Source organism: Motacilla alba, chromosome 2 (genome assembly GCF_015832195.1).
Source record: "Motacilla alba alba isolate MOTALB_02 chromosome 2, Motacilla_alba_V1.0_pri, whole genome shotgun sequence".
Taxonomy (NCBI): Eukaryota; Metazoa; Chordata; class Aves; order Passeriformes; family Motacillidae; genus Motacilla; species Motacilla alba.
In genome coordinates, this window is record NC_052017.1 from 109746001 (window position 1) to 109770407 (window position 24407).

General features: G+C 42.6%; 1 protein-coding gene across 3 annotated transcripts in view; it reads left to right on the forward strand.

Moving 5' to 3' along the window:
• Positions 1 to 1484: 1484 nt before the first annotated feature.
• MAPRE2 (microtubule associated protein RP/EB family member 2) overlaps positions 1485 to 24407 on the forward strand; it is a 99357-nt gene continuing 76434 nt past the window's right edge. Inside the window, exon 1 of one of the 3 annotated variants that reach the window (XM_038162920.1) lies at positions 1485 to 1500. Coding sequence is in view for 2 of the 3 variants with exons in the window: in XM_038162882.1 (XP_038018810.1) it covers positions 12177 to 12248 (72 nt within the window). In the remaining variant the exon portion in view is untranslated. Of the gene's footprint in view, positions 1501 to 12070; positions 12249 to 24407 lie in introns of those variants that run through there. The other 2 variants (XM_038162882.1, XM_038162901.1) reach the window with 2 other exon arrangements.

Here is a 24407-nt window from a genome sequence, read left to right on the forward strand (position 1 = left end):
GCCATGAGCCCTACTCTGCACCCTTCAGAGCACAGGCTCCAAGCCCACTCAGTGGTGGTGAACACCACTGCACCTCAAGTTCAGCCCTAAACTGCTCCTAAAGAAGGGGGTGGTCTCCTTTTGCCAGCAATGGGATTGAAGATTCCACGGGTATCCCTCATGGCATTTCCAATCTGCTCCTTCTTTCAGTTAATTGGTACAGCAGAGCTGCTGTACCAGTTCTGTAAGGGGCCTCTGCATCCCTAGGGACATGGGGTCCTTCAAACTCTGCAGCAGGAGAAGTCCCATAAACATTGGAGAAGAAGGTGAATGCCAGCCCTGCTTCTTCACACAGAGCTGTTCAGAAGGGAATGGCGCAGTTTCCTCTGACATGCATAATCATAAAACAGCTTGGGTTGGGAGGGACTTTCCCCCAATTTTAAATTTTGTCTTCATGTAAATGATGTGCCCTAACATAACTCCTTGGGGAAATACCAGGGGTCATTGCAAGGGCAGGAAGACTCTGCACTATTTCTCTTTTTCTCCAAGTCTTAATTGATAGCTACCCTTACAAAAATATGAAAAACCATCCTACACAGAGATCACCTCCCCTCAGCATTCATGGCTGCACGACACAGAGCTTAACAGCGCAAACCACTAGACTCCACGTGGGCAGAGCATGACTAACAGTCCATCTGCGGAGCAAAGAACTAAAGATAGGTCTGACAGCTTCCCTGGCTAGCTCCGTTTCCGAGAGCAGGTGGGACGGTTTTGCCGCAGGGAGTGATTTTAGGAGAGCCTGTGGAAATCAGCTCTTGAGCTCTGCCCCTCCGGCGGGTCCGACCGGCCTCAGAGCCGAGTCGTGGGGATTCAGCCGGCCAAGAGGCGCGATGCTGGAGATGCTCCCCAGCCCAGCGCCGTCCGACGGGCGCTCCAGGACCGGCGGCTGGGTGGAAGCCGCGGGGGCTGCACGGTGCCGGGCTGCGCTCCTCTGGGAACCACCGCCAGCCGCAGCTTCAGCTTGCACGAAAAGAAAAGAAAAGAAAAGAAAAGAAAAGAAAAGAAAAGAAAAGAAAAGAAAAGAAAAGAAAAGAAAAGAAAAGAAAAGAAAAGAAAAGAAAAGAAAAGAAAAGAAAAGAAAAGAAAAGAAAAGAAAAGAAAAGAAAAGAAAAGAAAAGAAAAGAAAAGAAAAGAAAAGAAAAGAGAAAAGAAAAAGAAAAGGAAAGAAAAGAAAAGAAAAGTTATAATCTAGAAATATTAAGTAAATAAAACCAACACCAAAGAAATAATATTAATAGCAGCAATAGTAGCTGCATCCAGGCGCGGGTCGGTGCAGTCGGTCCCGCCGGGGCGGGATGCTGTCGGCGGGGCAGGGAAGGGCGCTCTCTGTCCCGGGTCCCGCGGCGCCTCCCGCGCGGGGCGGAGCGCAGAGGGGCGGGCGGGCAGAGCCGGGCTGTCAGCGGGGCGGGCGGGAGAAAGGAAAAGAGGCGGCTGCTGCCGGCGGGGAGCGGAGCGGAGCAGGTGAGCCGGGAGCCGGGGCTGTGCCACGCTGGCGCCGGGAGCGGCGGGCGCGCCCCGCGGGAGGAGCCCCGCGCCCGGGGGGCTCTGGCGGGGCGGGGGCGGCTTCGTGAGCCCCGGGCGAGCGGCTGGCCCCGCGGGGAACGGGACGGGAGCCATCCCTTCACCCGTGGGCAGCTCGGGGCGGGGGGCGGTGATGGCCGGCGCTCTGATTCACCCGCTGCCTGTGGGGCCGAAAGTACTTTGGGAAAGCAGAGAAGAGCTTACTGCTCCCTGCTCTTAAAAAAAAATAAACAAACCAACCCCCCCCCCCCAAAAAAAAAAAAAAAACCCACAACATCAACAACAAAAAACTAAAAGGAAGTGAAATTTCAGCGCTTTGACGGCGCTGAAACAACCTCCTGATTCGAACCGAGTCCGCTATCCTGTGGCACTGAAGGCGGAAAAATCCCAGGAGTATTATGCTGAGTTGCATCACTTCGAGACTAATTAGTATTTAGCGGGCTGAAGGAGCAAGAAGCGTGTTTGTGTGTTTGTTTTGTTGCTGTGAATAGTTGGGAAGCAGGAGAGTTGTTGGCTGGCTCTGTGGTGAGCTGTGTTCATGAATTTAAAATCCTTCGATATATAACCAACTTGCATGTCCTGCTGAGCTGCAAGCATCCAAAAGAGCTCCTGGTAACGGAGCTTTCCTTCAGTGTGCTGCATGGTAGGAAAGCTTTGTAATAAATAAATCCCATTCCAGGGAAAGCACTTAAAAGCCTGATGATTCAGCATGCTGCATCCACTGACCAAGGGTGACAGCTCCTGCGAGGAAGGATGCAGCACTAGGGGTGGATAGAAACATTACCTGATGCTACAAGCTTCCCTTGCAGCAGTGGCACTAGTGAGTGAGTCTGTGCAAAAAAAAAAAAAAAAAAAAAAAAAAAAAAAGTCATCCCCCCCAACCAATTACTACTATTTTTTCCATCTTAAATAGCTTTTTCTGATAATTCAAATGAACAACCCTCTGGTGTTTTCTGTGGCTAGTGAGTTATAGTCCTTTTTGTACTTGCTTCCCAAAGGGATAGTTGCTTTTTATGTGTGGCCCCAAAGTGTGTAGCAAATGAATTGAGGCTAATAACTCATAGCTGATAACGTAGCAAGAAATCTAAAGCTGTAAAGATTATAATAAATACTCTGACAATTTTGCTGTGTTTTAAGAGAAGATAAACACTGAGACTGAGATGACATTTGAGAAGTGGAATAGCAGAATAGTATTTCAAACAAAGCCTTGTGCAGCTCAAAGGTTATTTTGGTAAGTTACGCTTGCTCTACAAAAGACAATCTCTTTTAGAAGTCAAATGAACCATGTAAAGACTTCTACAGAAACACTATTGCAGGGTGAATTTAGTCAGGCTTCTGACTGCTTCAGTGAAGAGCTAAGTATTTAGAAGTATCATCTCAACGGCATGTTGAGGTATTTATTATTCACTAGCTGTATGAGCAGCTGTACTCACTGTCATGTCAGGATGCCCAAGTCACGAGCTGAATGCTCTCCAAATCCTCAACATACACACACTTACTCTTTCTCTAAGGTAGAGAGACCCCCTGCTTTAATCCTTGTTTATGTCTTTACTCACACAACTGGATGTGCAGGGTGGGGCTTTGCCCAATGAGTGAGAAAATACAAAGAGCACAAACTGTCTTTGTCTCACACGGGGTTTGTCAGCAACCACTGCTGAGATTGAATGGCTTCTTGTTGGTGAAGCCCTTGCAGTGAAAATCATCCCCAAAGTCGAGGACGGGAGGGTTATGACCCCTTAACTCACCTACTGCCTTACCCTGGGGGTGAAGGTTTGAGTTACAGGAAACTCCATCTTTCCAAAATCACTCAAGATTTATGGTACTGCTGCAATAGTGAAGTTTCCTACTGTCCCTAGTAGGGCAAGTTGACTAAGATGCTATAAAATCTATTTCGATTCAACCAAGGGCTTCAGAAATGATTAGCAATGGATAAATTTGACTTTTCCTGAAGGGAAGTATGGTTTCTTTCAGTCTGCCTCAAACTTAGCCTACAAAATCCATGAGGTACTTCAGTTTCCTAAGGAAAAAAGATCAGCTTATTAAGAAAGGAAAAGGTCAGGGACAGCAGCAGATGGGGCAGTCAATGTCTTGCAGGCTTGGTGTGTATGAGACACCTATGCCTTTTGGAGATATTGCAAAGACAGGAAAATATGGATACTTTTCTATGACCTCACTTTGTGAGATGTGCCATGGGAGGGAGGATGGTGTAACTTGGCCAATTTTCCTGTCAGGCTGTATCAGAATGCCTGGTGGTCAGATTTGGTCATTCAGTGGTATTTTCTCCTTATTTAAAACTTTTGGCATTTAGCCACTTGCCAGGTATCTGTTTGGGTACCTGGAGCTCCTGGAGTTGGTCCAGCAGAGGGGTATGAAGATGATTAAGGGACTGGAGCATCCCTCTGATGAGGTCAGGCTGAGGGAGCTGGGCCTGTTCAGCCTTGACAAGAGATGACTGAGAGGGGACCTCATCAGTGTCTTTAAGTATCTGGTGGAAGAGTGTCAAGAGGATGGGGCCAGGCTCTTCTTGGTATGCCAAGCAATAGGACAAGAGGCAATGGGCACAAAGGAATCCACAGGAAGCTCCACCTGAACAGTGACTGCACTGGGACAGGTTGCCCAGACAGGTTGTGGTGTCTCCCTCACTGAGAGACTGACTTAAGAATTGGATGCGATACTGTGCCATGTGCTTTAGGATGACCCTGCTTGAGCAGGGAGCTTGGACCAGATGGCCACTGTGGTGGTTTTCCAGCCTTGCCCCTCCTGTAATTTTGTGATTCTGTGATTCTTGAAGGTTAAGTCCTCCTATAGCATGATCCTTCCTCTGAGAAGCAAAAAGGTCTCTTGTGTCATTACTATTGCTTCTCAGGCAGGGGAAGCTTCCTGTCCACAGGGACAGCAGGCATCACTCACTTGAGATCACATAAAATCTGTCTAAAGTGCATTGGAAATAACCCATGCATTGATGATACTGACTGGTAGTCTTGGGCTGGGACAGTTATTTCAGCCTTATGATGATGTTTGCAATGGCCTCTCTTAGTTTTACTGATATTCTAAATGTAAGGCCCCTCTCTGATGACAGAGCTCTCAAATCAGGTTTCTTTCAGCTCCTACAAGTCCAGGTATTCTCAACTATTTGTCATCTGGCTATCTGGCATTTTTCTGTATTATTTTTGAACATTCTTCCAAATGCCAGGGAAACATTAGGAGGAGTTAAAAACCAAATTATATCCCCTCCACCACACCACACCCACCCTCCCAAATGGATAACCACAATAATTTATTGTTGTGGTTTAACTCCAGCAGGCAATACCATGCAGCAGCTCGCTCCCTGCCCCTGCAGTGGATTGGAAAGAAACACTAAGCCTTATGGTTAAGAACAATTTAAGGTTTGAAACAGAATATAGTAATAATAACAGCGTACCACTAATATTAAATATGCTGTCCTTGCTATGCACCTCCTGTATACTTGTGTGGCTCCTCACTTGTAGAGTAAGAGACATGGAAAAGTCCTTGGCTTAGGGTAAGCACTACTTAGGAATAGCCAACACATCCCTGTGTTATCAACATGATTCTCATACTAAATCCAAGAAACAGAGCACAGCACCAGCTGCTAAGAAGAAAAAGAATGCCGTCCTACCCAAACAAGGAAAATTAATAATTCTGGGGGCTTTCAAAATTACTAAAACTTTGGCTGAAACATGCAGTTCGAATTTACCTTACAATAGCTTGTATCATGATAGTTTTTCCCTCAAGCCTTGCAACATTGAAACCTTAATACAGTCAAGTTGGGGTTTTTTTAATAGCTTAATTCCAAAAGAGGGAGAAACATTAGACTAATGCAATTAGGTGAGTGGAATGCATTTTCCCCTCGGGCAGCTCTGGAGAGTGATACTATATCATGTTAAAAACTGCAAGTGGTTGTGTCAGACCGAGTTGGGCTGGGCAGATGTTGGCATGAAGCATGGGAGGGGAACTGCAGCTGATGCAGAGAGTCCCAGCGGGAGCATGTTGACAGCATTGCTCTGAGTCACTGGGGGCCCAAAAAACAGCTTTGTCATGATGGCACACGTGGTGATGTTGGGTGAAGTTTAAGTGAGATCCTGAGCCTTTCAGCACCTTTACGTATACTGTTTATTTTACTCCAGGTACAGGTACACATGTGTGTATATAAAAGTCAGTGTTTTGGCCCAGCTCCTCTGAGCAAAGCCACAACTGCTGATGTGAAATCCTTGCAGTTTCAGTGGGGCTTGATTTGTCACTGATGGAAAGGTGAGGGGATGTGGGCAATTCCCTGTATGGCTTTTGTCACGTGGATCATGCAGATCCTCTCTGCTGACAACCTCCACTACGTGTGTCTCCAGGAGCAGTGAACCTGAAGACTTCATTCTGGCAGAGCAATGGGTGCTCTCAGGGCAGCAAGAGAAACTGGTGGTTTGTCTGCCTGCAGGAAAGGTGGGGAAAGAGCTCAGGCAAGGTGTTGTTTTCAAGGGGATTGAAAAGACATTTCACCGACTATAAGGACTGTAAGGAAGAAGCAGGGACTTGTCTTCTGCCTTTGGGAAGTCCGATGACAAGAAAGGGTGCTTGGCAGCGTTCAGCAGCAGGGAGAGGAGAATGCAAAACCTGAATTGCCGGGAAAAGATCCCAAAACCAAGAATGTTCTAGGAAAGGTGTCAGGGAAAGCATTTATCATATCATTATTTAATTTGATCTCAGAACAGTTTCATGTTGTGTTTGTCCCCGAAGAGCTGGAGCGCAACCCCAGCGCGCAGTCGCAGGGCAGACAGGATTAAGGCACAGTCCTGTTCTGGGAGCAGTGCCCAGTGTCAGCAGCAGGGCTGCCCTGTGCTATTTTTATTATGACCATGAACAAAAAGTGTTTTAAAAGGACCCAAGGAAAACAATCCTGCTAACAGAGCCCCTCTAGCAAGAGAGTGGCTTCAGAAGGGGCAAGTATGCTCAAATATGATCAGCAACTGCTGCCCTAAAGAGGGGACAGTTCTTCACAGTGGTCCAAAAAGATGCTCAATGGTAATGAGGAGGAGGAGGAGGACATGTAGTAGAGAAGATGAAAACATGACAAAATTTGGGGGGAGAGCCTGATGATCTTGGTTGAATGCCTCAGTCCCAGAAACTCTTCTTTGTGCTGAAGAGTTTTACAGTCAACCAACTTCATTACCCTGAGCCTTTAAAAGCCCCAGATGTCAAATTTGTCCTATTTAAAGTTCAGGAATGGTTCTCTTAGTAGGAGCTTAATGTTTAACCTGGTCTCTTCTGAGAATGGCTCACCATGTTACTTTTCCCCCTTCTGGGAAGAAGCCAGTAGCATTTCTTCAGCAGAGCAATTTCTGATATTGAGTACACCACTTATTCGAGTTTACTCTTTTCCTTAAATGATAAAATTAGTAGGGTCCTAACACTGGATAATCTACCATACACATAAATGCAAACTTTAAGGTTGGTCCAATTACCAATGCCAAAACACACAAATTTATCAAGTTGTCAGAAAATACAAATCCTGCATAAATTTGACAAGTGAGAAGGGTGTAATAATACAGGTCTATCAGCTATATTCTTCAGACACCTAAGTTATTTTAATCTAGTAAATCTTGATAGAATCATAAAGTCCACAAGGGAAATGTTTCTCTCATCTCTCTGCATCGTTAGTTTGTACGACATGCAATGTGAAACGGCTGAATATCTTCTCAGGCTGCTCCTTATAGAGAGGTTTATTAAAATAGGCTCTGATCTGGTAATCATTTTATGCCTCAATTAATCCTGGGTTGAATACAGAGTAGTAACAATCTCTTCAGAGTTTGAATGACACTGCAAGTGTGTTACATTTTATCCAAGGAAAACAATGTGTTTTCTTTGGTGTCACTATATTCAGACTAAGTAGGAACATGCATTCTGGAAGCTTCTTTGCAATATGGCACTTGAAACTGACCTTGGATCTCATGACTTGTCTCTGTTGGGAATGTGGCATCCCTTACAGTTCTGAATCCAAGAATATTTGCAAGCCAGACACAAAAACACAGACTTGGAAGCAAAATGGAAGCAATAGATGAAGACCTCTCTGGATTTCCATCAGAGTCTGGAATTCTTCATGTCTGATAGAAGTTCAGAAGACACTGTCTTGCAGGAGTACCTGCAAATGCAAATATTGTTTGGCAGTGTTTAAGTCTTGTGGATTTAATGGCCAAATAAACACATTTCCAAGCACCTGCAAGTATTGTCTGCTACGCTTTGTAAAGTTGGAAATGGCTCCTTGGCAGATGGCATGAGCACATAGTATTAATAGATCCACACACAAGGAGAACAGGGGACTTCTGTTTGTAATTAAGCTAATCACAGAGGCGGCAGAGAGCTCCTGCCTTATCACTTATCACTGCTTAAATTCCAACTACCAGGCTGCACCAACAGGGCAAAGAGTTTCCTTGGCATTTGACGCTCTCCAGTATCATGTGCTTTGGGGTTTCCCTGGAGTTGTATGTAGTCAGGGTAGGATATCCCACTCATTCAGCCCTGTTCTACTTCAACAGGTCAGTCTGCAAGTCTGCTATAGAGCTAAAGGATTGCCAAACAATTGGGTATTTAAATCCACCAACACAAATAAAGTGTGCAACATAAACAGACTAACATTTAAAGCTGTTTATTTGGTTCTTTTCTGCAAGCTTTTGCATCTTTTTCTTGCAGCTCAAGTTCTCGGACATTATTAATTGCAGTAGCTTTTTATAGTCAGTGCTGCTCCTTTCAACTCCATTAACCCTTTAATTCCCTCATGAATTTTGGTGTCAATCATAATAATGGGAAATAATATCAAAAGGAAGCAGTAAATTTAGAGGTAAAAGAGACTAGGTATTTATAATTGGTTGTGAACAACTTTATGTCTCATTAGCAAGCCCCAGAAATTTTCTAGGAATATACATTTCTGTAGAAGAAGGTGTTGTGAGGTGCAGCTGAAACCAGTCTGGGAAATGTCACAGGAAAACTGCATTTGGTGAAGTTTTGAACAGCAGCTCTAGGTAGGCTGTCTCTTGGAAGACCTTTGAAGTGCAGATTAAATAATTCCAGATGATGACAAAAAAACTTTGTTAAGAAAACAAAAGATCTGGGCTTCGAGCCACTTCAGGGTAGTTGGTTTTGTGCCTGGAAAGAACCCTGCATCCACGCACTGCTGCTCTCAGGCTGCTCCTATGGAGTGCCCCTTTCTTTCTCATCTTTCAAGATGGTCTTGTGAGATTTTTCACATTCTTTATCTGTGATGTGTCTCTTCCCCTGAGCTGCATCCTGACTTCACCACAAAATTGGCAGTGATTCTATTCTGTCAGTTTGCTTTTTAACTTCCTCTGGCCTTTGCCTGAAAGGATCCCCCATTTCCCTGAAAGGATCCCCCATTTTTTGCAGTAACATAGAAGAGACCATAGATTTGGGGTGAAAGCACCAGTAAAGGTTAGCTTGTTCCAAGCCCCCATCCCTGGGTGGTCTTGGACCACTAGTCTTGGACCAAGAGCAAACACACTGACTGATTGTGGCACAGGGACTCCCCATTCTGGCTGCTGTGCACCTGAACCCCACCTTTTGCCAGGCAGAGCCTTGGTTGCAGTTTGACAACTCTCTTGTTTCCCAGCCTGGCCCTGGGTTCAGCAGGAAAGGGGTACCACAGGTTAGCCTCAGCCCAGCTGTGCAGCAGAGCCAGAAAATGCTGTGCTTGACCAAGGGGAATGAGAAGCAGCCTCTGCATTCAGAGTTTGAACATGCTGCTTTATTAAACCAAGAGCTTTTGATCCAGGGGGACCACAAAGAGGGAGGGAACTATGAAACAAATCAGGACGTCGTAAGTTTTCCCCTGAATGTGAAATGTGAGCAGGCAGATTCATTCTGTACTTCAAAACATTGCTTCCTTGCTAGGTACAGGCAGATTTAGAGGAGGTCTTGTAACTGTTCTTGCTCAGGAAAGCAAATGTGTTTTTATGGCTGGCCTTTGCATGCCTGGAAGCAGCTGGCAACAGCAAGTGACATTATCAGTACAGGTACTGCTGAAGTGCCTCCCCAGTAAAAACCAACCCACCAGCCCCTTGCTTGCAGGTGTGCAAGCATCTCCCACATCAGGTGTGCATCACCTCTCCCACTTTTGGCTGCTAAAATCTGGCCAACTAAGTTTTAGCAATTTCCTCTGGTTATAATGGCAAGAAGTGTGATCACACTTGCAGCTGCAGGATGCTGTGTTTGCCATAAGGACAGTGATAAAGTTGTTCTGGCAGGCAGTGCAGATGTGCCATCGTCTTTGTAAGAGCTGTTGGTCATACTCAGAAAATAAGACTTTGGACTTTGCTTTTTTTTTTCCATGCATGGTGATTATTAGGAATGAATCCCAGGCACTGAGTATTTTATCTCCTGATTTTGCTAGCTGCTACAGATGAGACTATACTCCATTTCACTGCTTCATGTTTCAGTACTGGGATATAGGTATTACCAGCAGAAACAGCAAATCCTTTGAAAATTAAAGCATCATCTCTGGTATCTTCCCAGTGCTGTATTTCTAAACAGAGCATGGTTCCAACGTGGAGTTGCATCTGTACGGTGTGAACAGCACTGAGCATGACATGCTGGTACTTCTATCACGTCTCCTGTGATATTCCTCCTTCTTTCACCCACACCTGTGGATTTCCTCATTTTGTCTGGGAACATAATTCAAAAGAAGTGATAACTCAGCCAAGAATGTCAGAATTGACTGTTTAGTCAGTCATTGCTGAAGTGGAAAGAGAGGAAGCTGGCCCAGAGTGAGTACCTCACAGGTAGGAAGGAAAATGAGCTTGTCTCACTTTCTCACAACTCTGCATTTCAATTGAACTGCTTTCTTTTCTCTTGCATGGTATGTTTAATTTGTGAACTCACTCAAAACTTATCATTTCCTCAGAATCATCAGACTTTCGGTAAAGAGTGAAACTGTTTTATTAGCCTTGGAGAATGCTGCAGAATTTTTTTATTCACGTATAGTAGAACATGAGATTACAGACTTCCAGCCACAGCAAGAGACATAGAGATCTCTGTACTTTAAATATGGATTTTAAAGTCAAAGATGCCTTATCCTGCCTGCAGCAGTACAAAAGCAGTTAAAAGTGAATGCTGTGGTTTATTATGCAACATTTCTTGTTGCAATAAAGGCGGCTTTCTTTCTTCATCTGACATCTGGGAGTGTCTAATATTGAAGTAAATGTTTCACATGGTTATATATTTTTTAAAGACCAGTTAGTATTTTCGGACAGAAGTGGCCTGGCACTGTGAAAAGGGATGAACCTTCTTCTTGTAATACTCTTTAAAGTTAAGATTTGGCCCAAGTCAGTTATTCTCAAGAAAATACCTCTGCTCTTTGTATCAAGATGGAACAATCACTTCAGCTTAAATACAGGAAATGTTGGGTATAATAGTCATTACTTGCACAGATCTTGTTAACAAGAACATAATTTCCTAATCGCTCCATTGAAAGCAAATCCAGATGATAGAAGCATAGTTGAATTCCTGCCAAACACCTCAAGAGCTCTAATTTGACACCCAGCCTCCTTCAGGAGTGCCAGGATAACCTCAAGGATTCAGTGAAAAATAAACCCCAAATTTAAGCCCTATGTTTATAGTTCCTCATACTTGTACCCATGAAAACAAAAAACTATCAGTTGGAATAGTACAAAAAATTAAGAAACTAGAGTGCAGCCACCTAGATGTGTTTGTATTACACACCAAGGCAATACAAAACTCCTTAGTAGCAACATTGCCTTAGTGGCAACATCCTAATCCATCACCCCATCCTCTTAAATTAGGCCTTGAGAGGAAAGAAAGTTGAGGGATCTTAAAATATAGAGTACTTGGAGGACAAAAGAACAGATTCTAAATTTTATTGGTGGTCCCTCTGTAGTGAAGGCATGTGTGATTTCATGAGTCATGCAAAAGGCTTTGATGTTGCATCATCTTCATTCTGTAAGTGATGAAAACAAGAGCCTTCACTGGTGGTGGAGGCTTGTCTTGAGGTGATGCAATTGGAAATTGCTGCAAGTTCATAGATATGCTGCTTTTCAATATATGCATCTGTAATACCAGTAAACACTCAAAGCTGAGAGACTTCCCTCAGGTTGTTACAATACTGCTTTTAAAAGGCAGACTGAGCAAGCTCGCCCACCACATGTTTGCAGACCACGTTGCAGGAAGTGTAAATATGGGAGACAAATTTAATTTTGACTACATTTTCCCCATAGCTTGTGAAACTGTCAACTAGTTACCTACTTAAGAAAAAAAAAATCCAAGCCAGAACAGCAAATGAGTAGTTGATAAAATTATTATATTGCTTCAGAGAAGTTTTTTTTGGTTTTTGGTGGGTTTTTTTGTTGTTTTTTTTTTTTTTTTTTTGTAGGGTTTCTAAATAGGATGAGAGGTGGAGCTAGTCATTTAGCCACACCCATGATGAGGTTTATAAAGGGAGGTTATCAAAGGGAAGTTCTTTTCTACCAGTCTATGACAGCAGGCAGTTTCATTTAATTGGTTTTTATCTTAAAACTACTAACCTTTTATCTTAAAACTACTATATTTTTATCTTAAAACTACTAAATACTACTAATCCTACCATGTCAAGGCTTCTTAAAGGTTCCTGTACTGGAGATACTCCTCTAAATGAACCTTTGAGACAGCAAGGAAAGGTAAGTCATGGGGTCTGCTTTACTACCTTGATTCCTTTTCTACACCTACTATTTCTCTGTCAGAGAATGGAGTATTGCTGTCCTTTCAAAGATCTGTATTTTCTCTGCCATTTTTGATTGGAGTTTTGTTCTCTATAGCTTAGTAATCCTCTATCATTAAGTCAAATGGAGAAAAAGCAGCCTTAAAAAAGCATCCCCAAAACTGGAGAGGTTGTTCTCTGTCATAAGGTAGTTATGCTTTCAAGACTGATGACTTTGAGGGCTAATTTGCACCACCTGGCCACAACACTGAGGTTAATGTGGCTGTTGTAATTGTGCTGCTGTTTGTCAGTCATACCAATATTAACTTCTCAAGTAGACAAATAAAAGATATGCTGTGCTTTATTGCACAATTGCTGTGGCTTAGTCATGACTTTTTGATACACCCAAAAATCCTGCTATAATTTTTGGTTTCTACTGTATCACAGTTTCCTTCTATGTACGTGCACAGGATTGCTCATGAGTTACTCTGTTCAGCAGAGGCCTTGTGAGTGACAGTGGATGTCCCTCCATGAGATCAGGTGCTATAAAAGTTTGTTTGCTCTTGAACACAGGTGTTCACGTTGGTACAATAATTCTGAGGACAGGTCTGTATCAGCTTACAGATGTCTGGGTGAAATCTTTCATAGTCTTCTACTGAAGTCAAATGCAGTGTAGTAAAAAGTGATCACAGCAATGCAGGGTGTGTAGCATGGATGTGGCAAGGACACTGGTCAGCATGATAAATACCTCTCTCCTTATGCTGTTTACCTAACTCTGGGTTTATGGCTGGTGGGATGGTAAAGCAGAACTGTGAGGAGTTGGAGAGAGGGGGATGAACCTTAAAAGTACTTTTCAGGAGATCCTTTCACACTTGGGGGAAACTGGAAGTGTGGAAGGACTTCTTGGAAAACTTAATATGTAACCAGATACAAGTGTCTTAACTTTCTTCTCCAATTACTTCATCTGTACATTACTAGATCAGAGAGGAGTAGTAAGTTTCTTTTTATAAGCTTTCAATATAGATGGAGTAGAAGTCACTAATATTTTTTGTTTCTAATTGCATGCAAAACATGAATATTTGAGGGCCACTAATCTACCAGTGTTCTGAGCATATTCTGGAATAACTATCATGGGCTACAGAAATAATCAAAATAATGTTTTCCACAAAACTGGTGCTCTTGATGGTTCTCTTTTTCAAGGTATAAGCAAAACTGTGAATTAATGTATTGGCAAAAGCTGACTGATGGCCTCTTGGGCAAAATGTCATGATGTAAGCTGGAGAGAGTGTCACAGCATTTTGACGTTGTGTAATTAGTAGACATGAGAAATTAAATGCACCTTACATTTGAATACACACATTTTCTACCTTGATAATGCTGTGGCATTTCTTTGGAGCCAATGGTAAACTTGTAGGATGCTTAGCTTGAGCAGTGTGGTCATTTCTGCTGCCCACCATATGTTTTCACTGATATGTAGCAAATTGTGGCTCTGCTGGATTGTGGTGAGAAGAGTCTTGTTTGACAGCATAGCATCTCCTGCAAGGGCGGGCCTTGGCTTTATCCACTGCCACTCTTCCGGAGGTTGACACGCTGCAGTTATGTTGCTCCTAGCTATTTTTAAGTGTGTTGCATTTATTTTAAGTAACTTATGTTGATTAAAATGTAAAAAAATACTTGATAAAAAGTACTTGGTGATATCTCTTGCTGTACTAGTACTGTAGATTGGGGAGATGGAGGAGGAGGAAAATACTCTCAATACTGGCAGAGAGTCTTAGGTGTCTCTACTCTTGGATGCTTTTGGATGGGTTTTCTGGATCAGGGAGAAAGTTGAAGCTTTTTCAAATGGGTAATGCAGAGTTACTTACTTTTTGACATCATTGCATAGCTTAACATCTTTGTAAATTTGGTCATCTCCCAAGCAGGGATTAAAGTGACTTGGAAAGTAATAATTGTGGAATACTTAACATAATTCTGACGCCTGCTATTTAACACTAATGACTGAAGTGACCTTGACTGTCCTGTGGCTGATTACTTATTTTATCTGATAAATTTAGATAAATCTTCAAAAGGCTACTTTTGAGTAGCCAAACTACAAGCCTTTGGGTGCCACCTTCCTTCTCTGATTTGATTTTTGGAGCCACTTATGTACTAAATGTAGCAAGACTTCTTGGTGGTGAGCTGAGTACTAAAGAGACAGATGGCCAATGGCAATCTCTTGTAACTTCCTTGTAATTCCTTTGAGGCAGTGTATGAAGGCTGACACTGTCAGAGGCATTACCTTGACATGGTATTCCATTCATCTCTTCACATTTCAAAACTTCTACTATCAGAAGATTTTAGCAGAAAATTCAGCATATGTAGGTGACCATAAAGTCCATTTTACCTCTACTGCTGAGAAGACCCAAGCTGACCCTGCTCAGCTGGATGCCTCACTGCTTTATGGATTCCTCTTCAACTGTTATTTATTTAAATAGTGGGATCCTTAAATCAGAGTGCTGTACAGATCTTAAAATAGCTGCAGTTTCTTTAACATTATTTGATGCCCTTAAGTAATGTATTTTTTTTTCTCAAGGCAGTGCTGTCAGGGGACAGAGACAGCTGGCTTTTGTTGCCCTAGTTTAGTTGCAGTCAAACCAACTTTCTAAGTTTAAACAGTAAATATTGTAGACTTGCATTTTTTCAGTTTTTGTCCACCTGACAGTCAGGCATATAGGCATCAATTTCCAAAACAAGGAAGAAGACTGAAATTCAATTCCTTTGTGTAAGCTGGAAGAGGAGCTGCAAAGGATGTGGTATACCACTAAAACTCTCCTTAGATAACTGAGATCTAAATAATAAACTGAGAAAGATATATAACTGCCAGTCAGATGTCACTTGGCCTGAAACAAAGTTTTTGAGGCATGTTTGGAGAACGCTTGAAGGCCACATCAGGTAAAGGATATGCTTAGTATCCTGTGTACGCCTTTAGGATGATGTATTGTCTCTGCTGCAGCAAAAATCTTTCGCTAGGATGCAGGGGCTGCAGGCAACATGTGATCATGGTAGAAAACCAGATAGAGAAATCCTATGATGGGCTTGTCAGATGACAGGGAACTTATTCTGTGGCTGTGGAACAGACCAACAAGAAACGTTTGTCTGACGGGTGGCAGTGATGTCTCTGGGCTCCCTTTGAAAGGAGCCCAGAGCTACTGGTACAGTTCCATCCATTAAAACAATGTGGCACAGAGGGATTGATGAGGCTTTGTTGCGGCATTCACTGGGTGCTACTGCAAGAAATTTGAAGTGCTGCCTTCTGATTTGTGATGGTGAAGGTCTAAATTCAGGGTTTACTGGTTTCAGTGATACATAGTAAATTGTAAATGAAATGTGTCTGTTCTGCAGTAGCCTAACTGTACCCATTTAAATCCACTAAATGGATTGGTGGTACAGGGTATATGGCCTCTGAGTTTCCTGTGTATGCCCTGCTGTGCAGTGTGGTGCTTATATGTGGATTTTTCTTGATGAAACTGTTTAAAACTTCAAATTTAAGTAAAGATTGTTCAGAATTATGCCTGAGGTAAAACTGAAGGGCATTTCTGCTTTACTCACAGCCCTGAGGCTGGTCCTGGAAGGTGCTGGAGAACCCACTCAGGAGTAACCAGTGGGAGCTGGGTGTCAGTCTGTGCTTGCAGGGTGCTGCAGTAGGGCCTGAGCTTCATGGGGGGAGCACACACTCTTTTATATGAGCTTAAGTGAGGTGTTAGGGGCTTCCAGCCCACAAAACTGATTTTAATAAAACGTAAAAATAAATGTGAGAAGAAAAAGCAGTTACCAACAGGAGAGAAATCTGGTAGGTGAGATTAAAGCTCCTTAATAATATATGCCTTCCATGCCCTATGTATCCTGTGCAGGAGGGTCCTTCCTTCCTATCTTTTCTAGCTGTCTAATTTTGTGACTTCTGAAGTTGAAGAAATTTTGCGCTGTCTCCAGTTTATTTCCACTTCTTGTTGAGTTTGCCTTTTGGTTCAAGTCCCTGGCACAAGCCCAGTGCTTTGCTCAGGCATCTGCCATTGTCCACTTGTGCATCACGTCGAACACGGAAGGGTTTCACTCCCAGCTCACCCCATGGAGTGCACTCACAGCAGTTAAATAAATAGCTCTGTGTGTGTGTGTATAAACATAAAACCTCTTTGAGTTGGATTCTCTTGCCTTGCCATGCTGCAGGATGTCTTTCAGTTCGTATCAAGCACAGACAGGGCCATTTCTCTGGGATGGGGACTGACAAAACAGTGATTTTATTCCAGTTAAAAAAAAAAAAAAAACCACTATAAAAGAAGCAGTAACTTGTGGTCCTGGATTTATTGAGTTCTTAGTGTCAGAGAGCTGTTACATCGGCTTGAACATTCTGTTTTCCTGCATGGAATAGTAGGGGAAAGAACACAGCACTTCAAACAAGAAAGGTTGTAAGCATCTCTACTGAAAAAGGAAAGTAGGAGTGTTCCTGGGATTAAAAACACTGCACTTCCTGGGGTAGCACCATGTCACCTGGTTAAAGTTGGGACAAGTTCAGTTGTGTTTTTCTTTACATGTCTTGTATGTCAAAATACATTAATAATTTTCATATTCTGGAAATTAAACTTCAGCATCAATTTGTCATCAAACAGGAGTAGGAAAGCTGAACCCTGACATCTTGTCTTGGATTCAGCGGTTTCTCACAACCAACACATCATTCCGAGGGAAAACAGAACAACGTTGAAGTAAAATGATGTGCTCAGGCTCTCGACAGGCAAAAGGCATTTAGTTTGATAAGGTGCCAAACAGTGTCATTTGAGAGTGTTGTAAAGCCTTCCAGCTGTCTTGTGTATGCTAACTAACTATCTGGGTGACTTGGAATTTATCCCTGTGAGTATTTCACCAGAAGTGACCTTGCCTGATCCGGTGACTTCAAGATCAAATGCAGCTTGTTGCATTCTCCTAGCAATATTTTTGGCCGTGGCTGCATTTCTCTGAGCATCCTGCCCACTGCTGAAGGATGGACTGTGTTTTCACAGCCAGGCTCCCCTCTCAGCTCCCTCCCTGCTTGCTGCAGGAGATGCTGCCCTGCTCTGTTGACTCATGTGGAAGGTGTGGCATGTTTTTACCAGAAATGGGAGGGTCTAAGAGAGTTGCAGCAGACTCTGAGATAGGCCCTGCAAGGAAATCAATCTTATGGGAAAACGTAGGTTGAAGCTCACATTTTTGCTGTGTGAGTTAATAAGCCAGCTGACTACTAAAAAGGAAGAAAGGTTGGACTTGTACCACCAGCATGCATAAAACTGCTCACGGGCTTGGAAGAGACAGACCTGCTTTCAGCTGATGCTGGATGCTTCAGCTGCAGACACCATGCAGCTGCTCATTGTTTCCACAAGTTACTACCTTGATTCACCTTGGGCATGTTCAGTTCAGTAATATCTTGTTATGGGGACTTTCAATAGCTGACTAATCTTGATGAAAACAGAAAGGCTTTGTTAAATGAGTTCATGACTGGGAAATAAGGACTGTGTTTTCACAAGTTTTATTTAGAGCCCCAAACGCGTGTTCACCTTTTGTACGTATATTTTATATCTAGCACTCTTTCCTAAAGCAGTCATGCCTGAAAATATCTGATAGTTGCCATCTCAGGAACCTTGGATGCAAAGAGTGTGAGTTTATGCAAGGCAGGAGATGTGCCAATTGTTCTTTCAGGCTCAGCTGAAGGACACTCTGGTCATTCCAAAGAAAAACAGCTACTGGGAGGCTGCTGCTACAGCAAGTGCCACGGTTTGAAGAGAGCTTATCTACAACATTAACACAGGCTGGGTTCTCAAGGGCAGATTGCATGTGCCTTTGAAGAAACAGTAAGGCTTGTTATTCTGCACAGAATCTGCTGTACTGACAGGTTTATGAAAGAAGGATACAAACAAAACCAAACCCTCCAAAACACCAAAACTGCCAGTTTTGCTAATCTAAGCTAAAAGGCTTTGTCTTCTAAATGTGAAAAATTGGTTCTTGTATAGATCTATGAGGAAATAGTGTGCATGTAAATGACAAATCAATCCAAAGTAGCTGATTCTTCAGTTAAGTGATGACTTTTCTTGATTGGTTTGGCTAGCAAATGAAAAACGTAAGTATCTGGGAAAGGCAGTGAGAGAAGTATCTATACTTAAATTGTGTATACTATTTAAATTAGTTTAGTACTCTTCCAAATCAGTGCTTACGCACAGTGTGCTGAAGGAAAAGCTTTGCAGAGCAGAATGTTGTGGAAGTATAAATTCAACCTGATACTGTAAAGCAACTTGAAAACTTCCTAAGTGGCTTTTTTTCTAATGGATAAATGATGCACATGTTCATGTTTGTGGGCCAGTCCACTGTGTTCTGCGGCGCTTGTCTGCAGAACAACATGAAGAAACAATAATTCATGTGAGCTTTGTACTGCAACTTCTTGGAGGAAATACTGCAGCTCAATAATGCAGCCCAAAAATTTCTGGTATGGTAGAATTCAAATGCAGGCTTTCCTTTCAGAACAAAAGAACTTCAACTTGAGGGGTTGAGGCTTAGCAACCCATCTTTTGAACCCCCTCCCACATGACTTTGCTTTATTGTTGTCATATCATGGAGTACTTAAATAAGGTAACAAGCTGTCACTCTTATCTCACAGACTGGAATATTTTTCCTTCAACTTGAAATTCACAAGTTGTGATCAGGTGGCAATGCCATTGTAACTGAAGGAGTAAGAGGTATTTTTACAATTCTCAAATACAGTCCTGCCCTGAAGAACCCCTCCGCAGCTTTTTTTGAGTTTCCCTTAATGGGGAAACTTCCAGCTCTACATGCACTCTAGATCCCGGAAAAAGCTCAGTTGGTTCTGTGCTCTCTTTGTCAAATATACAGGTTTCCAGTTTCAGCTGTAATTATTTGTCTGTGGTCATTACCACAATGCAAGTGTCCTCAAGCTTCAGTGCATTTCAGCTTTCCCATTTAACAAGCAGGAGACCCCCACTTTGTGACAGACCTTTTGCAAGTGCAGGTTTCTGATCTTTACTGAGAATATAGGTAGCTGTTATATTTGTCAGTGAAGTTCTTCTCTTAGTGATAAGAGGTGCTGCCCCTGGGTAGGGCAAGCAAATCAGCGCTCACTGCTTTGTAACATGAATAAATACCAAGTTGTATTTCTCTGCCTACTCCCCCAAGAGATCCAATCCTATGAAATCCCCAGATTTTGTTACCTGTGCCAAGCACAACAATTGCCTCCTGCTTTCAGTCAAAATACGTGTAGAAGAGTGTGAAGTGTTGGTGGGTTCTTCCTCCACCTTGTAGATGAGGAGGGCTGAAGGATTGACTCAAAATATGAGATACTAAAGGGGATCTGCCTCTTGCTAAGTTGGAGATGGCTTAAAACGTGCTCCTCCAATGTTTCATGACCACTGGGCTGTGACATTGTCACTGGGACCCTCTGCCCACGTTTCTCCACTGATTAAGTCGTGTAAAAGATTAACATGGTCGTTTCAGCAAAGATGGGAACACAGGGATTATTGTCACACTGTGGGGCTGTGGAAAAGGGGGCCTTGCATTCCTCCAAGGAAAACTGTATGGTTGGGATTGATTAGATGAAAAGGAGAAACTTCTTTGGCTTTTGGTTTATAGGAGCACCTGAGATGATCTGTGGAGGACAAATGAGGTGATGCCACACACCCTTCAATGTTCCATCAGCTGTCACATGAGCACCTTATCTAATCACAGGTTCACAGGACATTTCTACAAATTATAGCCTTAAAGCCTTCATAGGTTTGTACGTGCATAATTGGCTCCAGGTAATCCATTCTGCTCACACAAGACAGGAGTCCAAGAACTCTTACGTGCTTCACCAGTGCTGTAAAGAGAAACTTTGGGGTTTATATTTGTGTATTAAATATTATTTATTATAAATATATTTATACAGTTTATATTTAGATTTCTAAGGACTGAAATAAAAATTAAGTTACAAGACTTGAGCTGCTTTAGTGATTGCCACTGATACTGGAATCTGTCTTTACATCTTTGAGCTGGTCTCATTTTCTGTTCAGCAATTTAAGGTAGAGAAAGATGCCAGAACAGTTGAAAGGGCTAAGATGGCAGTTCATGCCCTCACTCATTCCTGGGCTCTCTTTCTTGGGTAAGGCAAGCAGGCAACAAGCAGCCTGCAGTGACACTTCTACATGGAATCACTGGATGATACTGGTGGAAAGAGATAATCTTGTCCACTCCTGTTCAAATCTATCCCAAACAGATCAAGTTGCTCAGGAACTTGAGTTCCCAAACAATATCTCAAACATTCACATTTTCCAGCCTCACTGGACCCAATGTTCAACCACTCTCATGATGAAAACACTTTTCCTAACATGTAATCAGGGTTTCCCTGTTGAAACTTGCCTGTTGCCTCTTGCTGTGTCTGTGTGCCTTTGAGAAGATCCTGGCTTTATCTTCTCTACACCCTCCCCTTTAGTAGCTGAGGGCTCCAGTCATATATCCCCCACACACCTTAAACCTTCTCGTGTTCAGGCTGGACCAACCCAACCTTCTCAGCCTCTCCTGTATCATACACTCCATCTCCTTAACTATCTTGTATGGTAGGCTGGGCTCCAGAGTGTCTGTCACTGGTTTGTGGCTCCCAAGTACACAGGTACTGCACTTTTGCAACCCCTGAGTACAGCAATTACTGTCCTGGATCTGCAAGCCCAGCCCATTGAAGAATTGCTCTCCTTTTCTGCAAGGACATTCTGCTGAGCATTTTTCAATTTGTTGTCAATTTTTCAATTTGACCCCTCAGGTCTTTTTTTTCTTTTCTCTGAAGTTTGTCTCTAGCTGGCTGGCACCCAACAAGGTCATTCCTTCCCTGGGGCAAGAATTTGCATACTTGATTTCCAGACCTGTTGTCCTCACCTCTTTCCTGGTCTGATATATGCACAGGTCTTGCACCGTTTTGGAGAACTTTTTTACTTTTTAAAGGAAGTTACTGAATTCTGTAACTTAGCAAAGACACCCAGTTGGTAAGTTTAGACAATTTAGTAGAGCTCATAGTAAAGCACTAGGTTAAAACAGAGAGTTAGTAGGAGCATTTATCCCCCTCTGTCTACCACCTAAAGGATTTTTGCTGAATGTTCTCTGATGTGCTAAATTTTCTTCACCTGCTGTAAAGAGAGATCTGAAAAACTAATCCCATAACAGTGGGGGGGATTCAGCTCATTTAATCTCAAGCACCTGAACTGATCTACCTGCATTTTGCTCAGACATAAGTTACTTTTTGATTTAAAACATCTGTCTTTTAAACCAACTTGCTCTTCTAAATGTTTTCCTGGTGCTGAAGTTGGTACATTTTATATCCCTGAACCAATTTTGAGAGTCCCCCAGACACTGCATAACACTCCTATGGAAGCTCTCTTTGGGCACTTCCTACTGTGCTTGTTCAGCAGGCTCATTTTCAAAGATTGTCAGCTTGGATAATTCAGATAATTATTATTATGCCATCAGGACTCCTCATGTTAACCTCGGGATTTGCTGTTTTAAAAGAACTTCAGAAAATGGCTTGGGTCAGAATACAAAGACAGGCAGTTTTTTGTGGTTTTTTTTTTTTTAACTTTTGAATGTATATTTTAATGATTTCCCCTTGAACCTTCTTTTTAATTCTAAGTTGATGATTAGCCTATAAGATCCAGCTACAAAATGAAGCCTAAAATTGAGTACAGGAAATGATAAATCTGGAGGCTGCTGGTGAGTTGACCTGGACCACAGCAGCTGCTGCTAGCTGTCTTCCATGTGTCTCTTACTCCCTCCATGTTGAACAGGGGAAGACTGATGTGTGTTCTGCCTTAGCTCTGTGTATCCCCTAGTCTTTAGACCATAGCTGAGGAGTCTGGGTCTGCTTTCAAAGCTTGATATTCCCTCCCACTCAGTGGAGTTATTCCCCATGCCTGTTTCTGGCCAGCAATACCAGCCAGTGAGACAGATCCTGTCCTCCCAGTGGTGACATCCCAGTGTTGATGGGGCCTTGCTGGGTACTGTAAAACCCGGGAACTGTCCCAGATATTCACTTCTCTAAATCTGAAAAAGAAAAAAAAAAAAAAGGGTTGACTTTGAAATTAAATCCCTTTTTGCTTCTGCTTCAGAGTGGATGGGATTCAGAGTTCTAGAAAAACTGCAAGGCAGCCCAGAGACATAAATAAGGAGCAAACAGTTAGGGCTGGAATGCCTTAAGGCAATATTATTGCCAAATTCTTCATAATGGGAAACCTTAGTCAGTGCTGGCTTTTCTTGCCTCTCCGTAAAACATGCATCATCACAGCATAATGTTTTTTATAAGGAAATATTAAAAATGAATTGGTTAAATGATTGTAGTGCATGAAACTAAGCAGAAACCTGATCAACTCTAGTTATTTTTAAACCAAGTGCTTTCTCTAAGATGATATAAAGCCTACCAGAAAAAAAAAAAAAAAAACAAACCCAAAACTAAAGCATAATGCATGAGTACCTAGAGAAGTGCATCAATAGCAAAATGCAGTACAATGTGCAAACTGCAGACATGCACCAAACAAAATTGGAGATTGTGTTGGATGTAGAAGTCAAGACACTGGCACTGACACTGCCAAGGGGGTCAGACTTTTAGTTGTGTGATAGAAGTTGAAATGCAGACATCAATGACTCTGAACTAAATTTTAAAGGAAAGGATTCCGCAAATAATTGAAGGAAGATTTTTTTCTCCAAATGGAGCAAAGAGATTTTTTATTTGTTTTTTGGAGATAACTGAGATATGGCAGCCTGCTGCTAAATACAAAGAATGATTAATACACGATCTCATTTGGTCATCCTATTAGGTCTGCCACCTCTTGCTGCATATACTGGTTTGGTATTACTTGTCACACAAAAGAAAAGGTTTGCCAAATCTGTCACACTAGCTAAGTAAAATCACACAAACTGAGCTCTGTTACACCCTTTCTAAGTTGGAAGATAATTACTGTGTCTCAGAGTTACTGAACAGGAAGGAAGGCAGTGAAGGTATTTATTAATAAGAGGAGGACAGGTAGGCTGCTGCAAAAATGTAAGTGTTGCTGCAGTTGGCTGGAGCTTTGAACCCAGCAGTGTCTGCAAGTCACTTGGATCATGGAAAATCCCCTTCACAAGAAGATGAGGAGGGACAGGAGAGGACAGCAGAAATGACACAAATTGGTTTACTGCTCCATAGGAAGAAAAATCTAAAGACTTCCCAAACAGAGTAGAAGTCTTCCCGAGAAAGGATACATGCTCTTTTGTGCAAAGTTGCTAAGTAGGACATGCTTGGATTTACTTTATATGTAAATGACCAAAAAAAGTTTGTTTGCTTTGTAAATGAGAGGGAGGGAACAGAGTCTTATAAGAAATCTCTAGGACCTTTTTTGTGCCAGTAGATGACTTGAAATCAGAGCTCTGGAGAGAAGCAGCACCTCTGGGACAAATCCATCTTTGGAATGGGAAGAGCAAAAGAGGTGGGAAGCGCTCGGTATCAGCATCTCACATCTTCTGGGACTGCCTTCCTTGTGAAGCACTCTGGGTCAGACTAGGTTTCTTGCTGTTTTGTAGCTGGAGATAGCATTAAACTCAGGTCTGTTTCTTGATGTCTTTGCTTTGGGTCTTTGCCTTTGTGCCTTCCCTGCAGTGCCACAGTGCCAAGGCCTGAGTAGATGCAGAGGAATTACTCGGGAACAGTGAGACAGCAGAGGGCTGGGCTGTTAGTTACCAGCAAGTTGAGAAATCTGCCAAACTGTGAAGTAGATGGGGGTTTTTGTTTTGGTTTTTGTGATTCATGCACAGCTCATAAAAACAGGCGTTCTTTCCTTTGACACTGGAAGCCATAAAATTAATGTTTCTGTTCATCTTTTCAACAGGAAAGCATATGTAAATAGTGATATACATGGTTTTCTGATTTACACTCTGAGTTTGTCCATTTCTGTAATTTGTCAAGCTATTCTCCACTCAGTGAATGCCTGGATAGCAGCCACATGGGGTTGCTTGAATTCTTTCAGTTGCTAAAAATAAGTCGGTTTTGAAGTTTTTTCTGTAACTGCTGAGGATATTTGAGGCAATAATCGGTGACTGTCAGCCCATATTACAAATTGTTTTCATGCAACATCGC